Below are 26,585 nucleotides of genomic sequence, written 5' to 3' on the forward strand. Positions count from 1 at the left end.
TTCTGTTGGATGGACGTCATGAAGCGTCACAGGAGTCTTTGTCTTGGTGGCCCGTTATTAGCTCAACCCCCACAAGGCTCTCTTCATACCAACATGAACTGTCCATCGTCCAATGATCACGTCCTCCATGCGCTACCATACTTAACAGAAAGAGGCTCAACCAGCTACTACAGCTGAGCTACAAAATTTGAAGTGTGTATTATCTGAGCAAATGGTATCAGATAAAAAATGACTTGGATTGGATCAGGGGCCAAAAAACTTGATCAGGACACCCCAAATTAATATTCTAAGGTTTATACAGTCTATGGACTACTGTCGCAATAATAGGGGATGCCTGACACTACTCAAAACTAAACCAAATTCTACCGACGTATACTGAAATATCTTGGTTTATACAGTCTCCAATGTGTTTGCTATTGTTTGGGCAGAATATAATTGAATATAACAAAATAACAGTAAGGGTAAAGCTTTAATGGAAAGAGCAAAAACCCAATGAAAAAAGAGAAACTTTGAGCTGTCCACATCTACAGAAGATCCTGCAGATATACTTTGTATTTTTGGCTACACATTCTTGCTATAACCATACATAGTGCTCACATTGCTCAAGAAATGCCTTGGTATCTGCTGTCTGCAAGTCTTTCAAAGTAAATCGAACAATAAAATGCCGTGTTTGTTACCCAGCAGGAGATTGTCTGTGTTTCTTTTCTGAACAAGAAGTCGCTGCACAGCTGTGTCCAGACTCCAACTGATGCTCTTATGGACCTTAAATAATAGAGAAAGGGTGAAAGGAAAAGTAAGGGAGAGACAGGGAGAAATCAGAGGTAAGACAAGATTAGAACCAAAATCATTGCAAGTGAGAATGCATTATCCCTGCAGTGTGAAAAGTGAGCAAAGATGAATGTGCATTATTTTATACCACAACCTTACAGTGATATGTATGGAACAAATCCATTTGGTGTTTTGTATTCTGCGTCCACATCTGAATCTATATGCTGTGTTACTGTATGTTCCGAGTCTCGCCCTTGACTGTGCGAAGCTCTTTACTGAACTTGTGATAAGAGAAAGCCTGAGCTGTAGCGTGTACCTGAGCGGAGTGAACGCGCTGCAAGGTAATGAGGGAGGACAGGAGGAGATGGCAGCAGCACAGCAAGGCCAAAGGAGGACAGGCTGGTGGGGAGAGAGATGGAGCAGAGGAGGAAGAGATGACTGTCTGCAGCTGGTGCATCAGCCCAGTATTGGAGAGCAGCATGGAGACAGCTGGGAAGGAGAAGGCACAATGTCATCACACTTTAAAATGACCCGTGCTTGCATGTAACTATACTGTAAGTGCTGCAGATACACACAAACAACAAACAAAAGCACACTTTCATTTTTCTTTAGCACCAGTGAATTCTTTTTTAACATTAATGGCAAATGGACTGCACTTACATGGCACATCTTTAACCTTCACTTGGTTCTACAAAGCACTTTACAAAATGGTTGTCAATCATCTATTCACACACACTCACACACCAATGCAGACTTGTCATACAAGATAGTTTGTTGCCATCAGGAGCAACCTGAGGTCCAGTGTCTTGCGAGTGTAGACAAATTGCTCTACTACAGGTGCATGATGAGCTTCTTGAACTGTACCGTTACAGTGACAAGTGTTTCTGTTGTTTTGTCTACGCTATTGACATCAATGAGGGCAGGCTAAAGGAAAAAACACCTCTCTGCATGTTTGTTATACAGTTAAAAAGCATCACACACAAGGGCTGATGCTAAAAACTATTTTTCAATCGATTAATCTGTCACCTATTGTACAGAATGGTCAATTAATCTAAAGCACAACGTTTCCTCAAAAAAAAGAAGCAAAATGACCATTTCATCTAAGCTCATCTTGTTTTGACAGACCTATGTCAATGCATAATGCAGTACAAGACAAAATGTAGACAAAATTTACATAATAAAGGGCAAAACTGTATGGTTAACCTGGAAACGCCAACATAATCAAATCTAACAAAAAAGGGGGCTGACTATTCAAGTGGTTTTATGTGAAAAAGATCTGTATTTTTTTGTTACAATGCAATTGATATCTGTCATAGGTCCTGATTTTGAATTGTACATGAATATATCTTGTCTCTAACTTGTGTATGGGAAGTGTTCAGTCACTACTCGATATCTGTTCTGTTGTCTGACAATAGAAATAAAAAATATTTAAATGAGAACAGCTTCATTGGGAATTCAGTGGATTCAACACCTCTCAGAAAATGTTTTACAAAAACGTAACATTTGAACCTTCATGAAGATATTAAAATATGTTAATTTTATCTAGATGTACTTTATACACTGACAGCTGATTGAATCTTTAGATTTGGCTTAATATATAATGTGATAATTACACTGCAATGGCAAATCATGTACATTACCCTTACATGCAGTGCACAGGCAGCCAACCAGGTCAACTCTAAGCACTCGACAAACTATAATTACATATTATGTGACGTTGGAATATCCTACATTTTGTTTTGACACAGAGGAAGGAGTTACTATTCCTGTGCACTTTCCCAGCAGTTGAAAAATTGTCTAGCCTGAGGCTGGAATAACTAGCATCTGTAAACTCACCACTAGTGACAAAGAAGCAGAGGGCAAATAAAAGCACCCCACAGCAGAAGCAGTAAAGTAATACTATGGTATAATTAGCTTTGCTTCCCAATGGTATCCCTGCTGTCTGGCCAGCAGCTTCACCTTATTAGCTACAAACCAGCTCATTGCTGACCTCTGCTGAGTTTTTTCCCTTAGATGCTTGTGCAGGAACACATTTTAGCTTGTGAGAGAATCAATAAAATGCATGTCTTTGGCAAGAGCCAGTGCACTGATTCAACATGTTCTCAATCATCCCGTTGTCACCAGAAATAATGCTATAAATCCATTTATTATGCTCCATGGTAGATATTTCTTTTCTGTTTTGGCTCACTGATTTAGATTCCGTCTGGGTTTGCTGAGTGATTTTGTTTTTAAACAGAGATATGGGATAAAGGCTTTAGTGGAGCCCATCTGATACATTCCCTTTTCTCTACCATCTGCATAAAGAAAATAAAGTGATTGTGCCTACCCTTCTGAGGGTGTGTGTGTGTCTTTGCTTTACGTGACATCTGTGAACTTAGTCTACATATTACTGTGTGGGTGAGTGTTTGTGTTTTTATGTGTGCACTTCAGATATTTAGATTTAGCAAGGTGACAACACAACCCTGAGTGTTGATCATGCTGTTGTACAAATGTGTGAGAAGCTCCCAGACTTGACAATGCAACAAAAAATAAGTATCTGAGAGAATGAGCAGCACCGAGAACAAATTCTGTGTACCAGTATGTAAAGTTGTACAGCTGGTGCCAGCTTGCATGGTTATTATTTCTAATGCGCTCCAGTGCTACACGGATCAAGGTCATCCTTTCACTTCTGTCAAACAAGGGAAAAGCAAGTGTAATTGAGAGACAGAAAGAGATGAGAGAGGAGCACGGCGACACAGAGGCTGAAGAAGGTAGACTGTGTGACAGATGCAATGCCGAGGGAGGGGGAGAAAACACACAGAGAGATCGACAGAAGGAAGAGAGGCGGTAACTAAGTGTTTCTAACCTCTGTCAGTGCAGTGTGCAGGGGGCAGACTCAGGCAGCAGTACAAGTAGCTGAGGGCAGGCAGGAGGCTCTCTGTGTTCGTAGGCTTCAATCTTGCTGCTATGTTACTCACTGACACACACAGATACACACATTTTGTTGTGTTTACATCATGCAGAGTGAATTACAATGAACCACATTTATTTCTGGGAGACAACTATTACCATAACATATGGAGTAGTGGGAGTGCCAAATTTAAAAAATGAATCCATAAAAGAATAAGCAAATAAAAGTGGAAATATGAAGACAAATAAATAAAATAAAAAATAAATAATGTTGCTACATAAAAAAATATTAATCAGAAAAATGAATCCATAAAAGACCAGGCTAATGAAAGTAGAAATATAAAGACAAATAAATAAAATAATTTTAAAGAAGAAGAAGAAATGTGCTTATAAATAAAATCAATAATGTGGCAATATAAAGCAATATTAATCAAAAAAGTGACATTTAATGTCACTTTAAAAGCAAAGGAAAAGCACATGTCTTATGTATTTGTCTTTATATTTCTACTTTTATTAGCCTTTTCTTTTATGGATTAATTTTTTGATAAATATTGCTTTATATTGCCACATTATTTGTTTTTTATTTTTATTATGAGCACATTTCTTCTCATTTTTTAAACATTTTTTTTTTATTTGTCTTTATGTTTCTATTTTTACTAGCCTTTTCCTTTATGGATTCATTTTTTGATTAATATTTCCTTATATAGCAATATTATTTATTTTTAATTGGTTTGTTCATCTTTATATTTCCACTTTTATTTGCTTATTCTTTTACAGATTTATTTTTGCAATTTGGCACTCTCACTACTCTATAATAACAGTTATTTCCATAAACCTAATTATTAACTTGACCTTAAACGTCTCATTAAGGCCCCTTTCAGACATGCACTTCTTTTCCGTTAATCTGATGGCATCTGAATGTGTCTGTGTTAAGTGTTGAGGAAATTGTCAATAATTTCTTGATAAGCTTGCTCTCAGTTTGGGATTAATCTTTTATTTTGTAGTTGCATTATTATGTATATACATCACTTGACATTGTGTCCACTCTAACATGTATGTGAAATATCACACTCATACATCTGATTGAAGCCGAAAGGGAACGTTTAAAGTGACCTATGTCTGAATGACAGAATGCCATTACTTTAACTGACTGATGAACACAGTAGCTCACTGCTCTATGTAATATATTATCTGCAGTGCTGTCAAACACATTTTATTCCAGACAGATGTTCAGACATGATGTGATATAAGAGATAAAATGTGACAAGATGAGCTTTATCATTTCCTGCCTGTTATGCCATGTGTCCCACCGGCCAGTAAAGACTGAATTTATCTGATCTATGAAAATGTCAAAGATGATGCGCTGGAAAATTTAACTAACATCTAACTGGATGATTATGTATCTGTAAGGTAGTATGTTCGTGCCGGAGTGAGTAAGGAACATTTTGTTTAAGCAGTCTGTAACTGTATGAACTACCGTATTTTCCGGATTATAAATTGCACTTTTTTTCATAGTTTGGCTGGTCCTGCAACTTATACTCAGGTGCGATTTGTATATATTAAAATTAGTGCTGTCAAATGATTAAAATGTTTAAATCAGATTAATCGCAGGGTTGATGTGGATTAATTTCAATTAATCATGATTAAATATCACTCATTTTTAATCTATATTAATCACATTCATTTTGCGTGAGCAAACAAATTCAAGAAAGAAGGGAATATATATGCACTTAACGTGTTTATTAAACACCTGTGCTTCGGTGAAAAGAAAACTCCTTCCTGCAGAGTGTTCATATTACTGTAAGTTGGTGGACTGTTCCGTCTTTGGGGTTTTTTTTGTATTCAAGAAGAGGGCCAACATGCTGTTTAGTGCAGGGGTATTCAACTAAAATTCAAAGAGGTCCAGTCAGAGAAAATGTATTAAAGCAAAGGTCCAGAAAATCTTAATGTCTACCTTGAATTAGTGTGATATATATTGATATAACCTAGTAGTTTTATTAGTGTCTGCATGTAATCAATAACTGACCGTCAAATCAAATAAATTCAGTACGGTTCAAAAACATTTTGACAACATTTCTTAATAAATAACTTTTGATATAACTGTACATCTTTAAAAAAAGTGAAAAATAATGACTGAACAACCTGAATCAACTTATATACATCTTTAAAAGTACCTACATCTCAAAAAATTTAAACAGTTGAACACTTTTACATTTTTTTCTGTCTTATATCACTGCCCTTATACCCCTGCTGCTTAATGGGAGAACTGAGCTGTACCGTACCATGTACCATGCCGTACACCTATTCAGCCTGTTGTTCTTTATTCTGTTGTTATTATTATAACTTGCCTTTCAAGATGAAATGTCTGTTATTGGTCGTCGGATTGTGTAAAATAAATTTCCCAAAAAAATGTGACTTATAGTCCAGTGCGACTTATGTATGTTTTTTTCTTCTTCATGATGCATTTTGTGACTGGTGCGACTTATACTCCGGAGCAACTTATAGTCCAAAAAATGCGGTAAATAAGTGGTGTGTCCGTATTGTTACTGCATTTCTGTATGCTTGCATGTAAGACAGAAAATGTCTGCCTGTGTGATCACAATGTAGCAAGCATACTATTAAATGTGCCTCTAATCTAGGTGGCCTGCAGATAAGATGGATAAATGCTGTGTGGAAGGGAGGTGTGTTCAGTATGACCTGTCAGCAGCAACCTTTCGGCCTCACCGTGGTAGAGCAGCTTGAAGTGCGCTCCTTCCATTTCACTGTAGGGGGAGGTTGAAGGCGGGTCACAGGTCTGGGTCGCACACAGCAGCTTCAGCAACAGAGGGAGTGAATTCACTGTTACACAAAGAGGGAAAGAAACAAAGCACAACTGTTAAAAAAAAAAGAAAAAAAAGAGCATGTCTGACAGAGTGAAAGATGAGGGAGTGACATAAGTAAAAGGCTGCTTGATGCTCACCCTGAACTTGCATCTCATCTCACCTCATTACTAAGTGAAACGTGATGTTCTCAGAGTATTTGTCAGCAAAGCCAAATAGAGGGTATGGTTCAGGCACTGTTCACAGAGGAAATTCTTAAAACTCTGTACCCAAAAACTGCCAGCAGGTTTGAAAGGTGTGACATCTATGAAGAATTGCCACAGTGACACCATTTATTAGAGCAAGAAAGCGTAAAAACAGGAAGAATTTTCAAATTTTTCAACTTTTCCATGGCCATGGAACTAATCGTGTAACGTATTTGCGAAAATTAAATCCAATCTAATCAAAATCACTTCATTTTATATGTCTATTTTAATAACTGCACCTGATTCTGTAAAACTTTGTAAATAACAAAAAAAATTGCACTCCTCAACATAATCAAGAAGCCATCAGCACGACCAACAATCAGGTAATAAAAATTAGGGAATATTCTGCATATACAGAGCTGAACTGCAGATTGTGTTTACCCAGAGAAGACAGGAGACAAGTATGGAAACAAATTAAAAATCTAAGTACTAAAATATCAACAGCAAGTAGAGTCACCATCTTTTCCAGTACTGGTAACACCTGTTGGCACTTGGAAAACAGTTGTACATGTTGATTGTAAGTTTTTAAATTTTTGCAAGTAAAATAATCATAGAAATATTTTAGTTTTTTCTTTCTTTTTTTGTATGATTTATGTCATTGCAACTCTGTTATACAAAACAAAAGACATTTTGAGTTCTCTCTGCTTCTAGCCACGGTTGTGCTGTTTCCACTGCAGTAAAAAATGACCTAACAGTAAGTAAAAATGTGACAGGAGCAAAAAAAAACAGCCAGAAAGTTCTTGGAGTTTGATGGGTTAAGCAAGGGAGAGTAATTTGCAAGGACTTGCGGACCTTATGAATTTCTGGCCTGCAATGCAGAACAGTCCCCTACAAGGAATAGCTAAGGCTAAGATCTTAGAGTCTCTCTGCAATCATTGATTAAACTCCTTTTTCCATGAAAATAATCCCTTCTTGTCTTTATATAGCTTAGATGTAACTCTATGCTGTTGCTGCTCTAGAATGGGAAGATCTCTATAAAGTCCACACCTGTCTCTCTCTACCCAACCCCACCGACTCGATGCAGCTTGAGTACACCAGCTCACTTATGATTTTACTGAAATACTGTGAAAAACCACTCAACCCTACACACTGGCAATTTGCAATATTGGACTAATTCAACCACACGTTTCTAGAATCGATTCTAAAGTAGAATAATGACACAGAAAGCCAAATTATTACTCTGCCAAGGAACATGGTTGAGTTATGTGACAATCGGCGTACGTTTGTCTGTCTGTCTGTCTGTGCACATTACTCAAAAACGGACTAACGGACTTGGATGAAATTTTCAGGGAAGGTCTGCAATGACACAAGTACCATCTCATTAGATTTTAGCAGTTATGCGGCTTATAGTCTGGATCCACAGATTTGTTCAAGGTTTCTGTATCATTGCAAGATAGCGGCACGGCATCACTGTAACTATGACAACAAGTGAACACTACGTCAGCTGCCTGCTGACAATCACATGATTGCAATCCTACTACAAATCCATCACTGCGGACTTATCGGGACCCATCCGTCAGAAATCATACAATGACTGAGCAGCCTTGGCGGACTACTGCGCTCTCTGAGTGCCTTTCTTGTTCTTTGGTTTGCTACTTATGAAACCCTGGAAGTCTGAATCTGTGTTAAGACTGTCACAACAGTTTCGAAATACAAATGCACAGCCATGGCATTGAAAATTTATTTCTGTCATGACGTATCTTCTCGCATATAAAATCATCACATGAACATATTTAGGTTAAAAAAAAGGATTTTCATGAAAACTTTGCCACACACACTTTACCATGCACATTTTTACGACCAATGTTCCAGGTCTGGCTCCATGAAGGTTTTAGGGTGGAAGGAACAGGCAGAGAGAAAAATGAGAGGAAGCGTGAAGAGGAACGCGAGGTGAAAGGAGGCAAAGGGCAGGAGTACTCTCACAGCGAAGAGAGTGGAGGAAGATCAGGCAGAATAGTCATCTACATACCCCTCTCACCACTGTAGTGCATAACATTAAAAGATGTTCCCTCGGGATGCTGCCGCATTGAAGCTAATATAAAGCATATATTAATGCAAATTACAGTGGGCTGAAGTGGAACACGTGCAGGGATAACAGTCTGTAGTCCCCTCAGGGCCTGGGATGAGCAGAAACCAGGCAGAGGCTAACCACAGCAACAGTTCCTGAATCCCCAGCTGGCACACTGATGCTGTGCCCTTCAGCTGTGCTCATTAACCTGGTCAAGTATACAGACATAATAATACCATCTGGCGGACACCTCTACCAAAAATATTTCACAGCGCCCAGTATGCATGCATCAAACTGAACCTGTAGGAACTAAACCAACACTGACTTTATAAATAATAATCAAAAAGCGTCTTCACCTAACTTTTGCAATTTTAGAATTCCTGTAGCAATTTCTCATCCTCATCTTAACATTCATCATATGCTTCTATAGAGGATTCTGTACTCTGCTGGATACATTTAAGAGATTAGCAGGATCATTTCCACCAACTGGACTTTTATTTTTTCAGGCAACTTGTTTTGTGATCACCATGTTTTATTTAACTATCTAAATTGTTCTTAATTTAAATATTCAGAGAAAACAAAGTTTGTTTTACAAGAGTTTTGTCTAATTGGTGATAATTTGACAATATCTGCAAACAGCACACAAGAAGCAGAGTTGTCTCTTACAAGAAATATAACAAAAACTGCACATTACTGATAAAACATAATAAGTAGTTTACTAGATTTAATCTACCAGTGTCCAATCTACCACTGAATTTATCTTATAGGAATACAGCAATTTAGAACTTATACAACTGAACAAAACTACAAATTTTCCATTCTCAAGAATACAGAATAAAAAAACATTGCATGATAGCAACCTTAGGATTGATAGTATTGTCTGTATCAGACGGTAGATAAATACGTCTCTCAGATCCCACTGTCTGTGTTGTCAGAGGATGTTGGGAGGATTTGTTTTAACAAAGGATTAATGGCTCCTCCAGTCCTACATTAATAAGAGGCGACAGTGTTTGGGGAAATGTTTTACCATTTCAATTAAATTTTAAAATAACCAAGTTTTCAGGAGAGAGTTTGTGATTGCTTTTCAGCTGAAACCAAGTTTACCTGGCAGGGCACTTAGACAGAAAAGCACCACCACATGCCACATTATACGCATACAAACCACAACATCAGAATTACTGACAGGAGATGTGGATAACACGGATCATCTCATTGGAATGCAGTGTTCTGCTGGGAAACCTTTGGTAGTACCATTGACGTAGATCTTTTACCATTAATTACCTGAGTTTGACTATCTGGAAACGATATCTAACATCATTCTGTTTAGACAAAACAACAGCGAGTCATACCTGTAATTGGGTTTAGTAACAATAATTGCTGCAGATATCTCAGATTGTTGTGCATGATGTTGCTTATACAAGGTTTCCCATTTGATATTGGTCCAGAAAAGAATTTGAACAGTGTTTGCAGAAATAATAGCTGCTATGGTGGCTAATGTCAATAGAAAATGTCATTAAATGCAAAGGGCTCATCAGCAAAGAGTTTGTGGAGAGTGAGAGCATTGTTTGTTAGAGACTTGTGGTTGAACTCTGGCCTCAGGCTGCTCTGACATGGCTATAACACGACTTGTCTTGTGCAGTTATGACTGCAGTTCAGCATGTTTGCAAAGCAATCCGCCACCATTTCCCACATGCCGTAGCTTCAGACGTAACTAGAGATAACTGCAGACTGCTTTCATCTAGTCAAAAATCTAATTCAAGGTATCTGCAATTACATATTGACAAAGAAGAACTGCAGCTGAAGATTTGTAGACCATTCTGACTGGTTTAAATTTAGTTTAAGACATGTCAAAAATATAATGTAGATACCTTTAATTGAGGTATAAGATATCATGAAGTAAATTATGACTAGATAGAATACAACTGTAGACATCTCCATAGCAATAGTGACCTCCTCCAGCAGGACAATGCATCCACACTGTAAGAACTGCTTAGGAGCAGCCTGACCTAAACCCAGTCCAGATGGTTTGGGATGAGATGGACCGCAGCGTGAAGGCAAAAGTGCCAACAAGTGCTCGGCATCTCTGGGAACTCCTTCAAGACTGTTGGAAAACCATTTCATCTGACTACCTCATGAAACTCATCGAGAGAATGCCAAGAGTGTGCAAAGCAACAAAGAACCCAAGGTGTTGACTTGACCACCAGATTCTTCATATCCCAATCCAATCCAGCCTCCAGTGGATGTGCTGGAACAAGCCTAATCTACAGACAATACTACCCACAGGACCTGAAAGATATGGTGCAACCATTGTGGTGCCAGACAGCAAAGCACACTCCCACAGGTCAAGGGTCCATGCCACAGTCAGAGCTGTTTTTGTTTTGTCACCACAAGGTGCACGAGCACAATATTAGGCAGGTGGTTTTAAAGTAATGTTTAATCAGTGTATATAAACTCACATAAACTTTACTGTTGTTTAGCTCAAGCACAAATTCAATCCAACATAACCTTTGTACGTTTATCCTTTAAGATGTATTCTTAAGTGAATGGTTATGCATTTAAATGAGTGTGTGAGAGAAAAACAAAACAAATATCATTAAACAGCTTTCCTACTGTCTCTTAATATGAACCTTTAAGTCAGAAAGAAAATGCTGCCAAGCAGAATGACCTTACAAATACAAATTAGTACAGTTCTTCTTTCAAATATGTTTCTATATTTGAGAATAACTGAATAAAGTGTTTTGCAGTATGCTGCAGAAACATAATTAAAATGGCTGCCTAATGGACCTATTTGTCCATGTACATTATTTTGTAGAGGGTTTTGTCATGTATGCTAATTATCACTTTTACATCACTGTTTAAATTTCCAATAAAATTTGTTGAGCTACTCATTGCAGGTTTATTGTTTTGAGGATAAATTAACTGTTGTAATTAATTAAAAGTCTTGAGAGATTTTACAGAATTAATACCTATAATCTGAATTGCTATTAAAATGTGAATTTACATGCCTTATCTAGACACAGTTTGCTCTAAACATTTGCTTAAAGCATTTCACTTGTCTTCTGTATTGTGAGTTTAAGTTTCAGTGATAATTACCACTTGCTCCACATTTCCTATGTATCATTCTTCTTGTCAGTGCTAATGGTAGTGAGAAGGGAGTAGACAGCAAAATGTTGTTTTCTCCTGCTAATGATGTGCTTAGGATGGCCAAGCTAAATGTACCTCTACCTGGGTGTCTGATGACATCTCACCTGTGCACTGACCCAACTGACTGCATAACACTGAAGAAAATGTTCTTCTAGATGCTGCCTAGGTTTATACTGAGAGTAAGAGTTTATACTGGATCTTATTAAGGCAAACAGACATTGGTGCCCAGACAATATGAAACAATGACAACACTGACAAGTCTGCATTATTTTGTGGATAAAAACTGGTGTCCTCTGTATCCTAAACTTTAAACACTGTTATCCAGGTCTCCATAGTAATATTGACAGTTGTGGTATCAGGTATGTGAGGTGAAGTTCAAAGTGTTGACTCAATTAAGCGACATTCAAAATAAATATATTTATGTAAAAAACATCTTTTAAGTCAAAATGGAGACATGAGCATCTAAATGCAAATAGCTCAGGTGTGGGTGCTGCTGGCTGTTTAGAAAGCAGATTTTTAATTTAGTAAATCTTTTAGTGTTTGCTGTGTGGGGAGGAAAAACAACAGCGTGCATTTGATCAATTACATTTCACAGTGCAGGAGCTCTCTGTGTGAATCTGTGAGTGTGTGTGTGTGTATACTATATACATACTATATATATATATCAGCTTATGCTGAGCAGAGAAGAGACAATTTCATCAAAAGCTTTTATTGTGTTATACAAAGATTTAATATGCACAACCGAGGCAGAGCAAAACTGCATTATATAAAGTAAACTGCAAGATTTACTTAAATATATCAACTGTAATTTAGACTATTTGTGCTTTAATGAGACGTAACTGAACATCAGGCCAAATCAGCTGGCATTAATCTTGATACACGACAGTGAACGCTGACTTTGTTGATGAAGAATGGACAATAATTTTTCTCTGTAAGGAAATAAATGCATGGCTGCAGTGGTGAATTATGCAGCCCCAAGCGTCAGAAAGTAAATAAAAAACCCATCAGTTGAAAGTAGAGATATCCATATTGTGTTTTTATATGCTAGAAGATAAATCGTGAGTAAAATAAGCCTTAGACATCATGGCTAAGCATTTCTACCTGGAAACGGCAGAGTGTGTGTCTCAAAAACACAAATTCAGACTTTTGGGGTTTCATAAGTAAAAATCCTAAGGAGTCAATCCCGTCAGTTTGCAGGGTGCAGTTTTCTGTATTCTTCTTCAGAATCTGTTCAAACATGTATGATTAAATACCCCAACATTTCAACTCTCCATTGTGCAGCCTAGAACATAGTTGTAGGTGGACTTCTGTGCTCGAGCTGCACCAAGTAGGACGGGTTGGGTGGAGAGAGCGAAAAAGGGTTTCATAGATTCTAAAGGACGAATATTTTATATTATATAGTTATATCTCAATAATTTTAAGGCAGTCAGCGATTATTTTCATTAAGAAAACTTCTAAATGTATAATTTTGATACACAGATATGAGTTTTGGGGAATTTAATCCATGTCGGTAAAAGAATTTTTAAGCATTAGCAAACATTCCTGTGTCTAAATATGGCCTTAATGTATGGCTAAGCTTAGAACAAAAAAAAAATTAAAATATGAGAACCAAGGAGAGATTTAATGTAGGAGAAAAGTGGGACATGTCAGCAGAGCAGGCAGCCAATGTGTAGTTTTTATTGCCAAAACACTAAAAACAATTGTCTGTTTTATGAACTCAGAAACTGTTCAGAGAGATAACCTAATAAAGTGCTGTTACTTAAATAGTCTTATTAAATTAGAGTAAATAATATGTGTGAGTGTATGTTTGAGTCTTTGTGAATATGCATTTGTAGGTTTACACATGTATTAGTGAAGTATTTTATTCTACACAGATGTGGTTAGCTCCAACAACAGACAGGGCGTGGTTCAGAATACAACTTTAACAAAAACTGTTTTGTGTTCAGTTTTGGAATCACAAATAATATGATGAATGTTACTTCTTGATTGATTTATTTTAACTGAATAAAATACTGTTACATCATGGAACTTCAGGTGCCATGAAGGTGTAATAGTGTGCAATTGATCTATGCCTGAGCCAAAGAAAGCTGACAGAAGCATAAATCAAAACTCTTCTTATTTTCATCAACTTTCCATGAAGTTTTTTCTTTCCATTTTATGCTAGACATGCAACATTTTTACTAAAAAAGCTTAATGGAGATTCTGATTGATTCAGAAAGCCCTCGAATACCTCTAATGTAAAATTACAGGGAATCAATTTCTCCTATATGGTCCATTTAAGAACATCTCATTTGATTTGTTTTCATACACTTGAGTCACACATCCCTGCACAGATTTCTGCTATAAAACTGTTTTTCTTTGAAGACACAACAGGCATTTCTATAGTTCTATAACACTTCTACAAAATCTATACATTCCTGTAAGATTATTTCTTACCCTGTCCAGTATTTCCCTGTCCAAGCCGATGGCCCGCGTTCTCCACGCTAACTCGCTGCAATGCCTGGAGCAGGGCTGTCCTAAGATTTGTACACAAGTCTGTGTCATAGTTTCTCTGACCGTGCAAGAAAACCTCCATTACACCCAGAACTCGCTCTGCCAGGGGAGCCTCTCTGGTGCAAACCATGTCCTGTAATCATACAGTCAATTAAAAAGATTGGCACAACTTCTAATTCAGAGTATCTCTTGGTACCAGCAGTATTCAGTGAAGGCAACCAGTTACACAATGCAGGTTAACAACAAATGGGACACAGCTATGGGACAGAAGTTACATTTTTGCCTCAGGCTTTACAAATTGTCCTGCTTAGGTGTTCAACAATGCAGCACATGAGCCAGCATTAAAATGTGCTTTCATTTTTATATGGCCAAGTTCCCAAATCTAAGCTTCTATTTAGGGTTCTCACCAGGAGGGTCAGAATGACAGCTGGATGCTTGTCTATCAGAGTCAGTAGCTCCACGGTTTCTGGGTCCGCCTCCTGATCCTGTGCCTCATTTGCACGGCTTTCTCTCTTCTCATCCTTCCTCTGCATGTCTGCCTGCACTCAGGAGTGACATCCAACCACCTTTTCATCAGTACTGTTTTTAATTTGTGAGAGGTCACAGTGAACTGAAAAGACAAACACTGTCTAATGAATCTCTAACAGTTCTGCCGTTTGAGTCAAATTAGTGAAACTTGCTGGAATGTAACAAGTAAAAGGAGTTCAATCAAAGCATTAAAATTATTTACTGTTAAACAAATTTGAGTCTGAGATAGAAATGTAACAGATGTACTCTTACCTTGATCTGCTCTGCATTTGCGTGGTGAGCTTGCTTGGTCAACCAAAGTTCCAAAACCAGGGGCCCGAATTTATTTGCGAGGTCTGGATAGCCACAGATGAAGTGGAGGAGAGCAGGATGGTGAAAGTAGAGGGAAGTGAAGCTTTGGCAGGAGGAGAGAGCCTTGCTGATGCAGTTCAAAGTAGCCTTGGGTAGGACAGTATAGAAAGACTAAAAGTACTTTATTGGAGATATGTATGCCTATTCAAGTTTTAAAAAATTGCAGGTCTGAAATCATTTTCTTCACAATTCAAATGTCAGACTTTTTTTAAGCCCTACTGTGGCAGAGCACTCACATAATGCATGACTCCTGTAATGTACTGGGATTCAAATTCATAGTAAACACAGTACACGCTATTAAGCAATTTGCGAGAGGATGTGTCATGTTCTCTGGAAAAAGAAAATGCCATTAGCACCACTGACATTTAAGAATACGATACTTAAAATCCAACACCTGGGGTAATTCTCTCCCCTTGCCTTGACAGAACAAGACAATCTTTTTCGTTAGAGAACCATGAACGTAAAACTTTCCACTTTACACTCACCACCTGGTCCAGTGCCTGCTAGGTGCATAAATGTTGTGATGCCATTATCCCCAAAAAGCAGAGACATAGTGATCAGTATTTAGACCCAGCTCTTGGTCCAGGCGTATGAAGACCAAATGCCTCCTAGTAGTGGCCCTGGCACCCCTTAAGCCCAAAGCATCTCCCACAGAGTATTTTGAGGAGCAGTCGTTCATCCAACAAAACACATCTAAAATGAAATACTGAAATCCCATGTCCCCTCAATCACCTGTGAGAGGGTGAAAAGCTGGTTCACTGTTCCATAGCCAGGATGAAATCTGCATTGTTCCTTCTCAATCTGAGGTTAAACTGTTGGCTGTAGTTTTCTTTCCAGCACACTGTCAAAGACTAGAAGTATAAAACTACTGATAGTTGGCACACACTCCTAAGTCCCCTATCTCTGGTGCTAAACATGGTGAGGGAAGTTCACCACTAGGTTTCCACCATGTCTGGACTTAACAAGTCTTTGATCACGGCTGCTTCTGTCTGCTTCCACAGTGAGGGTTTGGAGCAAGGTCTTTTTGAGCATCATGTCCACGACCTCATCTGGACATGACGCTCAAGAAAAGTTCTCATGGGGGTATGAAGTTTAAATATTTCTGAACAGGGACCTCTGCCGGTGTTTCCTTGTACACCGTCACTGTGTGGTTAAGTCTGAAGGATCTGTCCATCAGTTTTCCTCGCCATTTCAGATAACTCACTGCCAGTTGCTGGTAAGTTCAGCTCATCATCCCTCCTCACCTAAGTGTCTAGAACATATGGTCTCATCTCATGTCACAAGGAGCGATCGCACCAAGTAGAATTACTGAAGATGGTTTGTTATGGACAAACACAGAAATCCAACAACATTTCATCTTTTAGGTTTAAATCTGGCAGACAATTCTTTCCCATCACTTAACTACAGATTTCCTAGTCATTGAAGTCCCCCAGTACAACTATGCAGTCTGCATGTAGGGCCCTTTCTGGAACCTTAACCACTGGCTTTAGGAAGGTCTAACATTCTGAGTTGTTGCTGGTGCATAAGGACACACAACAGTCAAAGTTTTCCTCTCCGAAACCTAAAGTTGCATTGAGGCCACCCTCTTGTCCACCAGGACAAAGTTCAAATGTATAGCTGCCAGCAGAGGGCCTGTAAGTATCACCCCACCTGCCTTCTGCAGTAAGACAGGAACCACCCCTTGTAGAGGAGACTGGCTCCACAGCCAATACTGTAAGTGGAGATGAGTCCAAAAATCTAGTCAATACCTCACAACCTCCTGCACCAGCTCCATCACTTTTAAACTTGAGTGAGGATTAATTTCATATTTCAAAAGTTAGTTTGCAGCGCATGTAGTTTGTGACAGGACAGGCTACCCTTCACATAAATATTTCTCATGTAAAATCATGCATAACTCTAGCTCTAGTACATGCTGTTCTCTTTCTTTGTGTACTGGAAAGCATCACTCTGTGAACACCTTCATCTTTATAAAATCTCAAATGGCACTACAAGTCAGCAAAACTATCTCAAAAAATATGACTGAAGATATTTTTTATATTGCTGACTCAAATAAAAAAAAAATAAAACAGATTATTCAGAACTGAGGCAGACCCCTTGCCTCTGATGTGAAAATGCTGTAGCAGTCCCAAAGCTGTGGAACAGCATTTTTTCAATCAAATGCTCCTGCTCCATTAATAGTTTCAATAAAAACTTCTAGATGTACATCTTCTCAATTTTGGCTGCGCTTACTCCTAATATTTCATATTTATTTTCAGTTTAGAAATTGATCTTACAATTTGCTATCCTGTCTTTGCTAGTTTTATACTGTCTATATAATTCTGTTTCATATTATCTATTATATTGTCTGTCTGCACATTTTTTGCTGCTCATCTAAAACCGTGTACAGCACTTAATACAACTCAGGTTGTTTTTAAACAAGTCATATAAATATATATGATTTGATTTCATTTGTCATGTAGTTTTGTGTGGGGTAAATAGGTAAAAAAAAAATGGAAATACATCTAATTGAGTTGAAGTCTCGAGGCATCATAAGAGAAATCAACAAAAAGATTGTGTTCTATAAGCTATGGAAGTTTTCCTGAAAAGCCTCAAACAACTATAAATCAACTTAAGCATTTAAATTGACTGTCTACAATATAGCTACTTTACTACTTTTGCAAGTTACAGAATGTGTCTTGGTTTCTGTTGTTCTGTGGAGTGATCAGAATTACCCCATCAAGGCTGGGGTTCTTGTCCTGTGTCACTGCCAGCAGGTAGAGGGCAGAGCGGAGCACAGAGGGAGGCAAGGCACAGCTGCCCTGCTCCTGGACTGAATGCAACAGCCACACCACACTGGAAAACACTGTCTGGTCTGGAAGGAGCCTGAATTACACACACACACACACACGCACACACACACACACGCACACACACACACACACACACACACACACACACACACACACACACACACACACACACACACACACACACACACACACACACACACACACACACACACGCACACAGACACACACACACACACAGTAATGACATTACTTCCAATAATACATAGTCAGATAAATGGGGTGAAAACATTTACATTTGAACATATGCAAACACACAGACAGCAGACACATTCAGAATGAGGGGAATGAAGTGGTCAAACACACAAACTCTGTGTGCAAAGAAGAAAAAGTGCTCCAAGGACATGCCGATGTCAGAAACTTTCTATTTCTCTTTCAATGCAGAAATAGATGCAAACACTCAGTTAGAATGTATACCAAGGACACACACACTGAGTACACATCCACTGCACACCGTCCCAGCCCTCCCAAGCTGTGCGAATCTCTGGCCTTATCTCCCATAATCTTGATGAGACCACACAGTGGCGGGGAGAGGTTTTCATCCCCTTCCCCAGAGGGTAATGCATAGCCGGGTATCCACAGAAGGACAAATTAAACTTTCCAAAGAGGCTGACATACTATATCACTGAGGTCATAAAATATGTGTTTAAGAACACTCTCAGTGGGCTGCAGCAGAAACTGCTGGGACAGGGGGAGAGCTACAGCGACATGTAAAGCCAACTGAATTTATATTTATATAAATCTGATACTAAATATGACACTACTGTAGAAAGTGTCTGGGATTTCAGTGATGTGTACACAGCAATATAGTTCATATGTTGTCTTTTCTGCTGGACCATATTACAGCTAAGCAAAGTGCTGATTCAAGAATTGTAAATGTTTTTAAAATTCTGCTGATGAAGCCAACTATAAATATCTCTGGTTATCATATCCATATTAATAATTTAAGTTCTCAAAATTACTGTGATTATCAAATATTTATGAAAGAAAACAGAAATCTGAAATATTCTCATGTAGGAGGAGGAGATGTAATATTTAATTCTGGTAATATCATCATATCATAGTGAAACTTTTAAACACAGACAAAACTGGAACACAGGCTAGTGGTGCTGCCAGCTGGCTACCAGCTCTGGCACTGAGTATAGAGATGTCTGATGACATTGTACTTTTTATATCAATTCCCTTACCACAGGTAATATAGTGACATCAAAAGCTACTCAGCAGCCACCGACCCAGGAAATGACTGTCCTGATCAAAGACATATTTTATTAAAGTCCAAATGGACATTGCTCTGGGACAATAAAGTCAATACTCCTGGATCAAACTATGTTTGCTCTTCTTACAAAACCACTATACAGCAGCACTCTGCACAAATGCTGAGAATTTGGATCAGCAAAATGCTTTTTACTGATGCTGAAATATTTTTTGATTAAATCCATTTCTACAAAAACACCAGCTTGGAACACAAGATTTTATGGCACTTCGTTGATTTAAAATTGAACAGATTTCCCAGCAAATGCAAATTTTCAGCTCTCAGAATAACATTATGAATCCCCACGGTGCCAGTGCATGTCTGCATGTGTAAAATGTGATCAATGTAGGTGAGGGTGTTTTCATTTCTACTGCGTTTATTCATGTGTTCTGTTGCTTGACGTTATTCTGTGTAGTCCAGTGACCAGTCCAGACTCTGTGCACTGTACTACCTGTCTCCATGCTGCAGAGCAAGACACAGCACTATCACCAGACAGTACTGGGTGGCCCTTGGTCCTTTATATTCAGACAGCAGAGAGGGCCAGTCTGACAGATGGCAACACAGAGAGGGAAGGCTGCATAGCAGAAGATTCTCTACCTCTTCAACATCTGGGGGACAAGCAAGGAAATAAAACAGAGAAGAGTTTAATAATCAATGCCAGAAACAGGAAGAGAGAGAGTTGAGAAGGAGAAGAGAAGGAGAGATTACAGATGAAGTAGAAAGATGGACAGAGTAAAATAAAATGCAGCAGAAGAGGCCCCGAGGCCTATTTACAAAAGACTATTACTCACCATCTTGTGTTTATGACTGAAGCCAAGCCAAAGCTGAGGCTTATGAAAAAATCACGAACGAAATGATTAAGGCTGGATTTCACACTTCTCCAATTATTTAAGTTATATCCACAAATAAAGCCAATCTTCATCATTAAGCAGACATGGCTGCCATGAATGCTCAAACTCAAATATTTATAACATTCTTTGAAAAGTCACATTGTGTGATATAGCAAAGTTAGAAAAAAACATGTTTTTCATAAATGAGGCCCCAAAAGAATAGGAAGAAAATATTAACAAAGCACATGGAATGACAGGTAGAGTCTGCAAGGGAACATCAAGAAGGAAAGTGAAACTGCAAGGAAGAGACACAAAGGTCATTGTGCGACTTCTTTAAGACTTTAAAGAGTGATATATATATATATATATATATATATATATATATATATATATATATATATATATATATATATATATATATATATATATATATATATAAAAATGAAGATGATATATATTTATAAATATATATACATAAATGCTGCTGCATAAAAAGAGAAAAACATATTTTCTGGTGAGGCTAAAAGAGTGTGTTGTGATGTTGCCTAAATAGCTGGATGGTCTTTAGGGAGGTAGCGAGAAAAAGAGATGTGAGAAAGAGGGGGGTAGTATGGAGAAATAGTGTGAGAGAAAATAATATGAGATGCAGCATCTAAACAACTAAAAGGGACAAACAGACAAAGAAGCAAAGGAAGGACAGCACTGAGTAGAGAACAATGCACTGCTCTGTAGCCTCTTGTAGGGCTGAGGAAAAAAACAGAAGAGAGGCCACAGGAAGGACAAAAACAATACCTGTAGTGTACTTATGAGGAGGAAAGATGGGTGAGAGCAAAAACAAGAGAATGACAAAGTAGGGAAAGGGAGAGAAGGGATGAAAGTAACTGATCCATGACTACACAGAAGATATAAACTAGTAAAAGGAAAAAATGTTGTCGTGACCGGAGAAAAAATAAGGAGAAGGGCTCGAGGAACCGCTGCAGTCATTACATGTAGGTAAAGTGTGAAAGAGTCGAGAACTGAGGTGTGGAAAAGAAAAGAGGGCTGTAGAGAGCCTCAAAGGGAGGACTATGAGTGAAAGCAGTGCAGGAAAGGACAGCCAGATGAAGATAAGAAGGGGGACAGCAGATGGGAGAGAAAACATGGCTGCAGTGACATGTTGCCTCCTGTTCAGGTTCTGATCAACAGAAAATGAAGAGAAGAGAAGAGAAGAGAAGAGAAGAGAAGAGAAGAGAAGAGAAGAGAAGAGAAGAGAAGAGAAGAGAAGAGAAGAGAAGAGAAGAGAAGAGAAGAGAAGAGAAGAGAAGAGAAGAGAAGAGAAGAGAAGAGAAGAGAAGAGCACTTACTTATATATTCACATAGCCTTCATAAAATTATCTTTTAAGTGCAGGGTAGATTTTACCCGTTAATTCAAAAAAATCAATCAGCAGTTTCAAAAAGCAATTCAATCAACAAAACACTGATGAGACGAAGTGCAAAACATGTGATGAGGAGAAATTAATAATATCGTATATAAAATCCAGAAAAATGTGATTCCTCAAAGTTTAAAAACATGTTAAAAATGGACTTTTTTAACAAGAAGAATATATAAGATAAAATGTGATGGTAAAACTCAAGATGAGAGCAAAGAAAAATGAGGGAAAGCAAGAGGCTGGAAATGAAACTGAAACAGATAAGGGTGATAAAAGGGAGGAAGATGGTGACAAGTAGAAAAAGGAACAAACAAAAGTCTAGCTTCGCCAAACTCATTATTCACAGTCACAAACACAAACAAACACAGACACACTCGCAAAGCTTGCACACATACACAAAGCTGAACATTTGCTCGTACAACTCTTACATCTCATTAACTCAAAGAAATATTTTACCCATCTCTGTTGTCAATGTCACAATGCATCCCCTGGGAGCAACTGCAGATTCTAACAGGATGTTTTTGGCTCTTTATTTTAGGGAATGTTACAGTGATGTGGAAATAGATTAAAGGGGAGCAGTGCTGAGTTTTAGCATTTGATGTTGCTCATTTACCTGTAGTTATTTGTCTTTCATATAATTTACTCCAGTCTCACACAATCAGAATCAACGAGCGTTTAGCTAGAGGAGTGTAATCTGTGTTGTCACAAAGTGCACTGACACTTAAGAGACTTATTCAGGGACTTCAGTGCTCAATTCAAAGCCATTTCACATATTAAACCCACACCTGGGTCCCCTCCTTTCATCCTGTATCGAAGCCAAAGTTATTGTTAGAGACTTTGCAAACACTTTTCAGAAATGGCATCATAAGCTTGTCTGCCGAGAGTCAGTCAAGTCTTTAAAGACTGTCTTGGGCAAAAAAACATGAAGTTTTCTTACCTTTTTATCATGTCCATAGGGTGTTTTTTATATACGGCATACAAATGAGTGAAATAAGCACTCAACACCACGGTTGAGCTTCTCCACATTGAAAGTGCAGTGTGAAAAAGTTCAACTACAGAGCTATGAAGAATATAAAAAATAACCATTACAGTAAAAAGCACTGTTTATCAAGTTAATATATTTACTTTACCGCTCTATGTACTCTTGGTGCAGTTGCTTATTACTCTGCCAAGGAACGTGGCGGAGTTATGTGACAATCGGCATACATTTGTCTGTCTGTCTGTCTGTCTGTGGACAACGCTACTCAAAAACGGAATGAATAACGGATTTGGATGAAATTTTCAGGGAAAATCAGAAATGACACAAGGATCACCTCATTAGATTTTGGCAGTGATGCGGCTTATAGTCTGGATCCATGGATTTGTTCAAGATTTCTGTATCATTGCGAGATAGTGGCATGGCGTCACTGTAACTATGACAACAAGTGAACATTACATCAGCTGCCAGCTGACGATCACATGATTGCGATCCTACTAAAAATCGACCGCTGCGGACTTATCGGGACTTATCCGTCAGCAATGATACAGGAAACGATTAAATTGTGGGAGTGTTTCCAAGTCCCACCAATTCCTGTCGCCTGCTACATATTTAGGTCAGGTGATTCGGTATCCATACATAACATACACATGCAGAACACACGCCTGTGCTCAGCACAAGGTAATTTTGTTTGTAGGTACATCTATATTAAATGGCCACTTTCTATGCTGCTGTCATTTCTACAACAAATTTTTTCAAGATTTCATCCGTCGGAAATGATATAACAACTGAGCCGCCTTGTGCTCTCTGAGTGCTTTTCTTGTTCGTCATTTGACAGCTGCACATTAGAGGTCTTAGGTTTGACTCTATCTCATAATGAAGGACACATGAATATAAATTTACTTTTTGGCCAAATCAAGGTGAACTAAAGTTATTTATAGCATTTTATCTGTCAAAAAATACCCATGCACTAGTCGATTTTCTATCTTGACTAGTCTTCTATCCTCTCTGTGCTGTGTTAGCTGCAGTACTAGCAGTGTAAAACAGACTTGGCAGCATATCAGGACCAGTCACTGAATCATAGTGATGCATTTTCTACATTATTAACTGAATGCTTGAAGGATCCCAGAGACAATGTGACACATACAGGTTGTGCTGCTGTAAGTGCAAGTCTTCGTTCTGCAGGATTACTAATGTATGGCTCGACAAGTCTGCAGATAGAATGTATTTGTACAATTGAGAAACTGTATCGTTCAGGAAAAAAACTGATGAAAGGGTGGCGTTTCTTACAGCGGATTTAATCCCAAACTCTTAACAGAGCCTCATTTGTAGTAGGTTAGCTTGCAGCATCAGTTACCACGGTGATCTTGTCAAATTAAAAGAGAGTCACCTTCTTGACACTGAAAACTCTGACTTTAAGATTAATATCTCTCTCTAACTCAGTAATCTCTACACCTTTCAGGTAAGTCTAATAAGGATGACATTTTAACAATATGGATGTTGGGTGAAAGAGCAAGCACGCAACAATGAAACAATCAGTGTGTGACTGATGAACAAAGGGAAGAAGAAGAATTTTCTCCATACAGAATGCTGTTTGATTTAGTAAATAAATAAAGCCTACATAACATTCTGTCCATTTGACTCCGCTTGTTCAATATTACCTACACTTAAATTTCTGTCGTTAATACAAACAGGTGTCAATTTTTTTGCAAAATAACTTTAAATCGAGCTAGAAATGAAAGTCTTAAAATATTATATAGCAATGGTATTATCAATGACATGCAACACACAGATGTTTCCAGAGGCTTTCCTGAGTCAGTAAAACTTGTTACAGTGGGTTATTAGAACATTTCTACAATTCATATGCTGATAAACTATAAATCTGAAGTGGCATGCCATTACACAACAAATAAATCTTGAACACTACCAATGTTCCAGTCAACCCTTGAACAGAAAACTGGCAGCATGACATCATTGCTTGGAAGCTAACAGGAACAACAGGGTTTTTGCTGGTGCTGCATGTAGCTCTGTGTGTGGTGCAAGTGTGTGCACTTATTTGCATACCGTGATGGTAGGAACCAGAAGCAGGGTCTGACTGGGAAAGCAGACACACACTGAGTTTCTGTAGAAAACCACAGCAGGATGCATTCAGATCTGGGTTCCTGAAAGATTTGGTAGAGAGGGAGAAAAGCACACAAGAGACATGGAAAATAACAATGAATACAAAAAGCAAACAGTACAAAGAGAGGGGGGAAAACTGCAGAGAAACGAAGAAAAAATGAGGGCACCTGAGACAAGCAACACATACTGCACAATGCACGGTCAATACAGAGAAGAGTGAACTGGAACACATGGCAGGATGTGCCTTGACTCACTCCTTTCAAATATGAAACACAGACGCAGTATGGTTCAGTTTCATTACAGCTCAGAGCAGGGGGCCTTAAAGCCTACCGAGTCGACCACATTTATGACCACACTAACAAACACAAAAGCACAGAGAGGCGCACTCTAACACCTACACGTGCACCAACTAAAACACATACGCTTGCATATACAAAAAAAACACACACAATGCAAAAACACAATGTAGACTTTGAAGCCGCGGATCCATCACTATGAGACAGACGCACTGCTGAGAAGACTGTCTTATTGGAAAAAAAGTTGACAGAGTGACAGAAAAATGACAGATGCCTCAGTCAGTGTTATGTGTTTCATTGCTCAGTGTGTTCCAACAAAGAATGATAATAAGAAGTCAACTTCTGAGCTACTATGGCTTTTGGACAGCAGTACTTTGTTCAGTGCTGTGTATGTGTGTGTGTCTGTGCGTGTCCTCGGGTTATCTGGTTACACTGTACCTGTTTCCTGCACAGAAGAGGCCTTTGTGCTCCACAGCCAGCCTGTAGAAACCGGAGGAGGCTGGAGGGAAAGGGAGGTGAAGAGATGAATAAATAAATAGCAAAACAGTATGAAATTAGGGAAATGATTAGAATGTTAAAAACTGTATTTATGTAACACTTTTAAAAATTAATTGTACCAAGAGAATAAGCGGCAGAAACTAAAAGATGATCATTAAAATACACACATAAAAAGACAAGGTACTGGGCAAAAGAAGCAGCCTTTTCTTAGTCTAATTCTTAGGGGAAAAAAGCTAAAGCACACAAAACCAGCTAAAAAAATGTACTTTACAGATATTTTACTGCGTGTTTTTACAGAAAGGACTATTTTAAATTCTCTGACGCTTTGTCAAGCCCCATTCTGGTCAATAGTTTAATGCCTAAAAGTTTTTTCTGTGTATCAGAATTAATCATTTTTTTTTTTGCTGTTGTTTTTCAATGCTTTACTTTAACATGGCTGAGATCAGCTTTTTAACCAAATCTTTATTTAAATTACGTGTTTTTATATATATATATATATATATATATATATATATATATATATATATATATATATATATATATATATGTGCAGCTCAAAAATGGACAAATGAAAACATACACATGATAAACAAAAACAAATACACAATTCGGCAACACGATTAACTTAAGGCATCATGTAAACCCACATAAAGAGGAGAATTTCAAATGAAGTTTAAAGATAAATTAAAGAGCAGCAAAGGGTCATGAAACATGTAAAAATACATAATCCAGACACATATATCATTACATCTCCATTTGCAATTCAAACAAAAACATCTCCCTCAGCCTGTCAAATATGTAAAATCACATTAAGTTAAAGTAAGCAATAACAGGAGCCCATAAATTCATAAAGGAACCTAACTTCAAATGGAGTTTTGCTGTTATTTTTTCCACTGAATACACTTTCTTTAATCTCTCTCTCCACTGGTGGAGGGTAGGAGGTAGTGGGCTGAGCCAAGACACAGTTATCATTTTCTTTGCCACCAGTAGTAGGATATGTAACAGATAAGTCTTTTTTTATCCATCGCTTCCTCTGGAATAGAACTGACTACATTGACCAAAGGCTCAAGTGGCAAATCAACACTTAAACTGGATCTTATTTCTGCCGGAAT

At 38.1% G+C, this 26,585-nt stretch overlaps 1 protein-coding gene across 1 annotated transcript in view; it reads right to left on the reverse strand.

Moving 5' to 3' along the window:
* LOC111586220 (meiosis inhibitor protein 1-like) overlaps positions 1-26,585 on the reverse strand; it is a 75,523-nt gene that overhangs the window by 21,748 nt on the left and 27,190 nt on the right. Inside the window, exons 16-26 of the mRNA XM_055004951.1 lie at positions 25,414-25,474; positions 24,623-24,720; positions 19,795-19,951; positions 17,957-18,107; positions 15,147-15,332; positions 14,774-14,905; positions 14,310-14,499; positions 6,382-6,495; positions 3,614-3,724; positions 1,085-1,257; positions 678-762 (exon numbers count right to left, since the gene is read on the reverse strand). Of these exons, the coding sequence (XP_054860926.1) occupies positions 678-762; positions 1,085-1,257; positions 3,614-3,724; positions 6,382-6,495; positions 14,310-14,499; positions 14,774-14,905; positions 15,147-15,332; positions 17,957-18,107; positions 19,795-19,951; positions 24,623-24,720; positions 25,414-25,474 (1,458 nt within the window). The remainder of the gene's footprint in view (positions 1-677; positions 763-1,084; positions 1,258-3,613; positions 3,725-6,381; positions 6,496-14,309; positions 14,500-14,773; positions 14,906-15,146; positions 15,333-17,956; positions 18,108-19,794; positions 19,952-24,622; positions 24,721-25,413; positions 25,475-26,585) is intronic.

Source organism: Amphiprion ocellaris, chromosome 19 (genome assembly GCF_022539595.1).
Source record: "Amphiprion ocellaris isolate individual 3 ecotype Okinawa chromosome 19, ASM2253959v1, whole genome shotgun sequence".
Taxonomy (NCBI): domain Eukaryota; kingdom Metazoa; phylum Chordata; class Actinopteri; family Pomacentridae; genus Amphiprion; species Amphiprion ocellaris.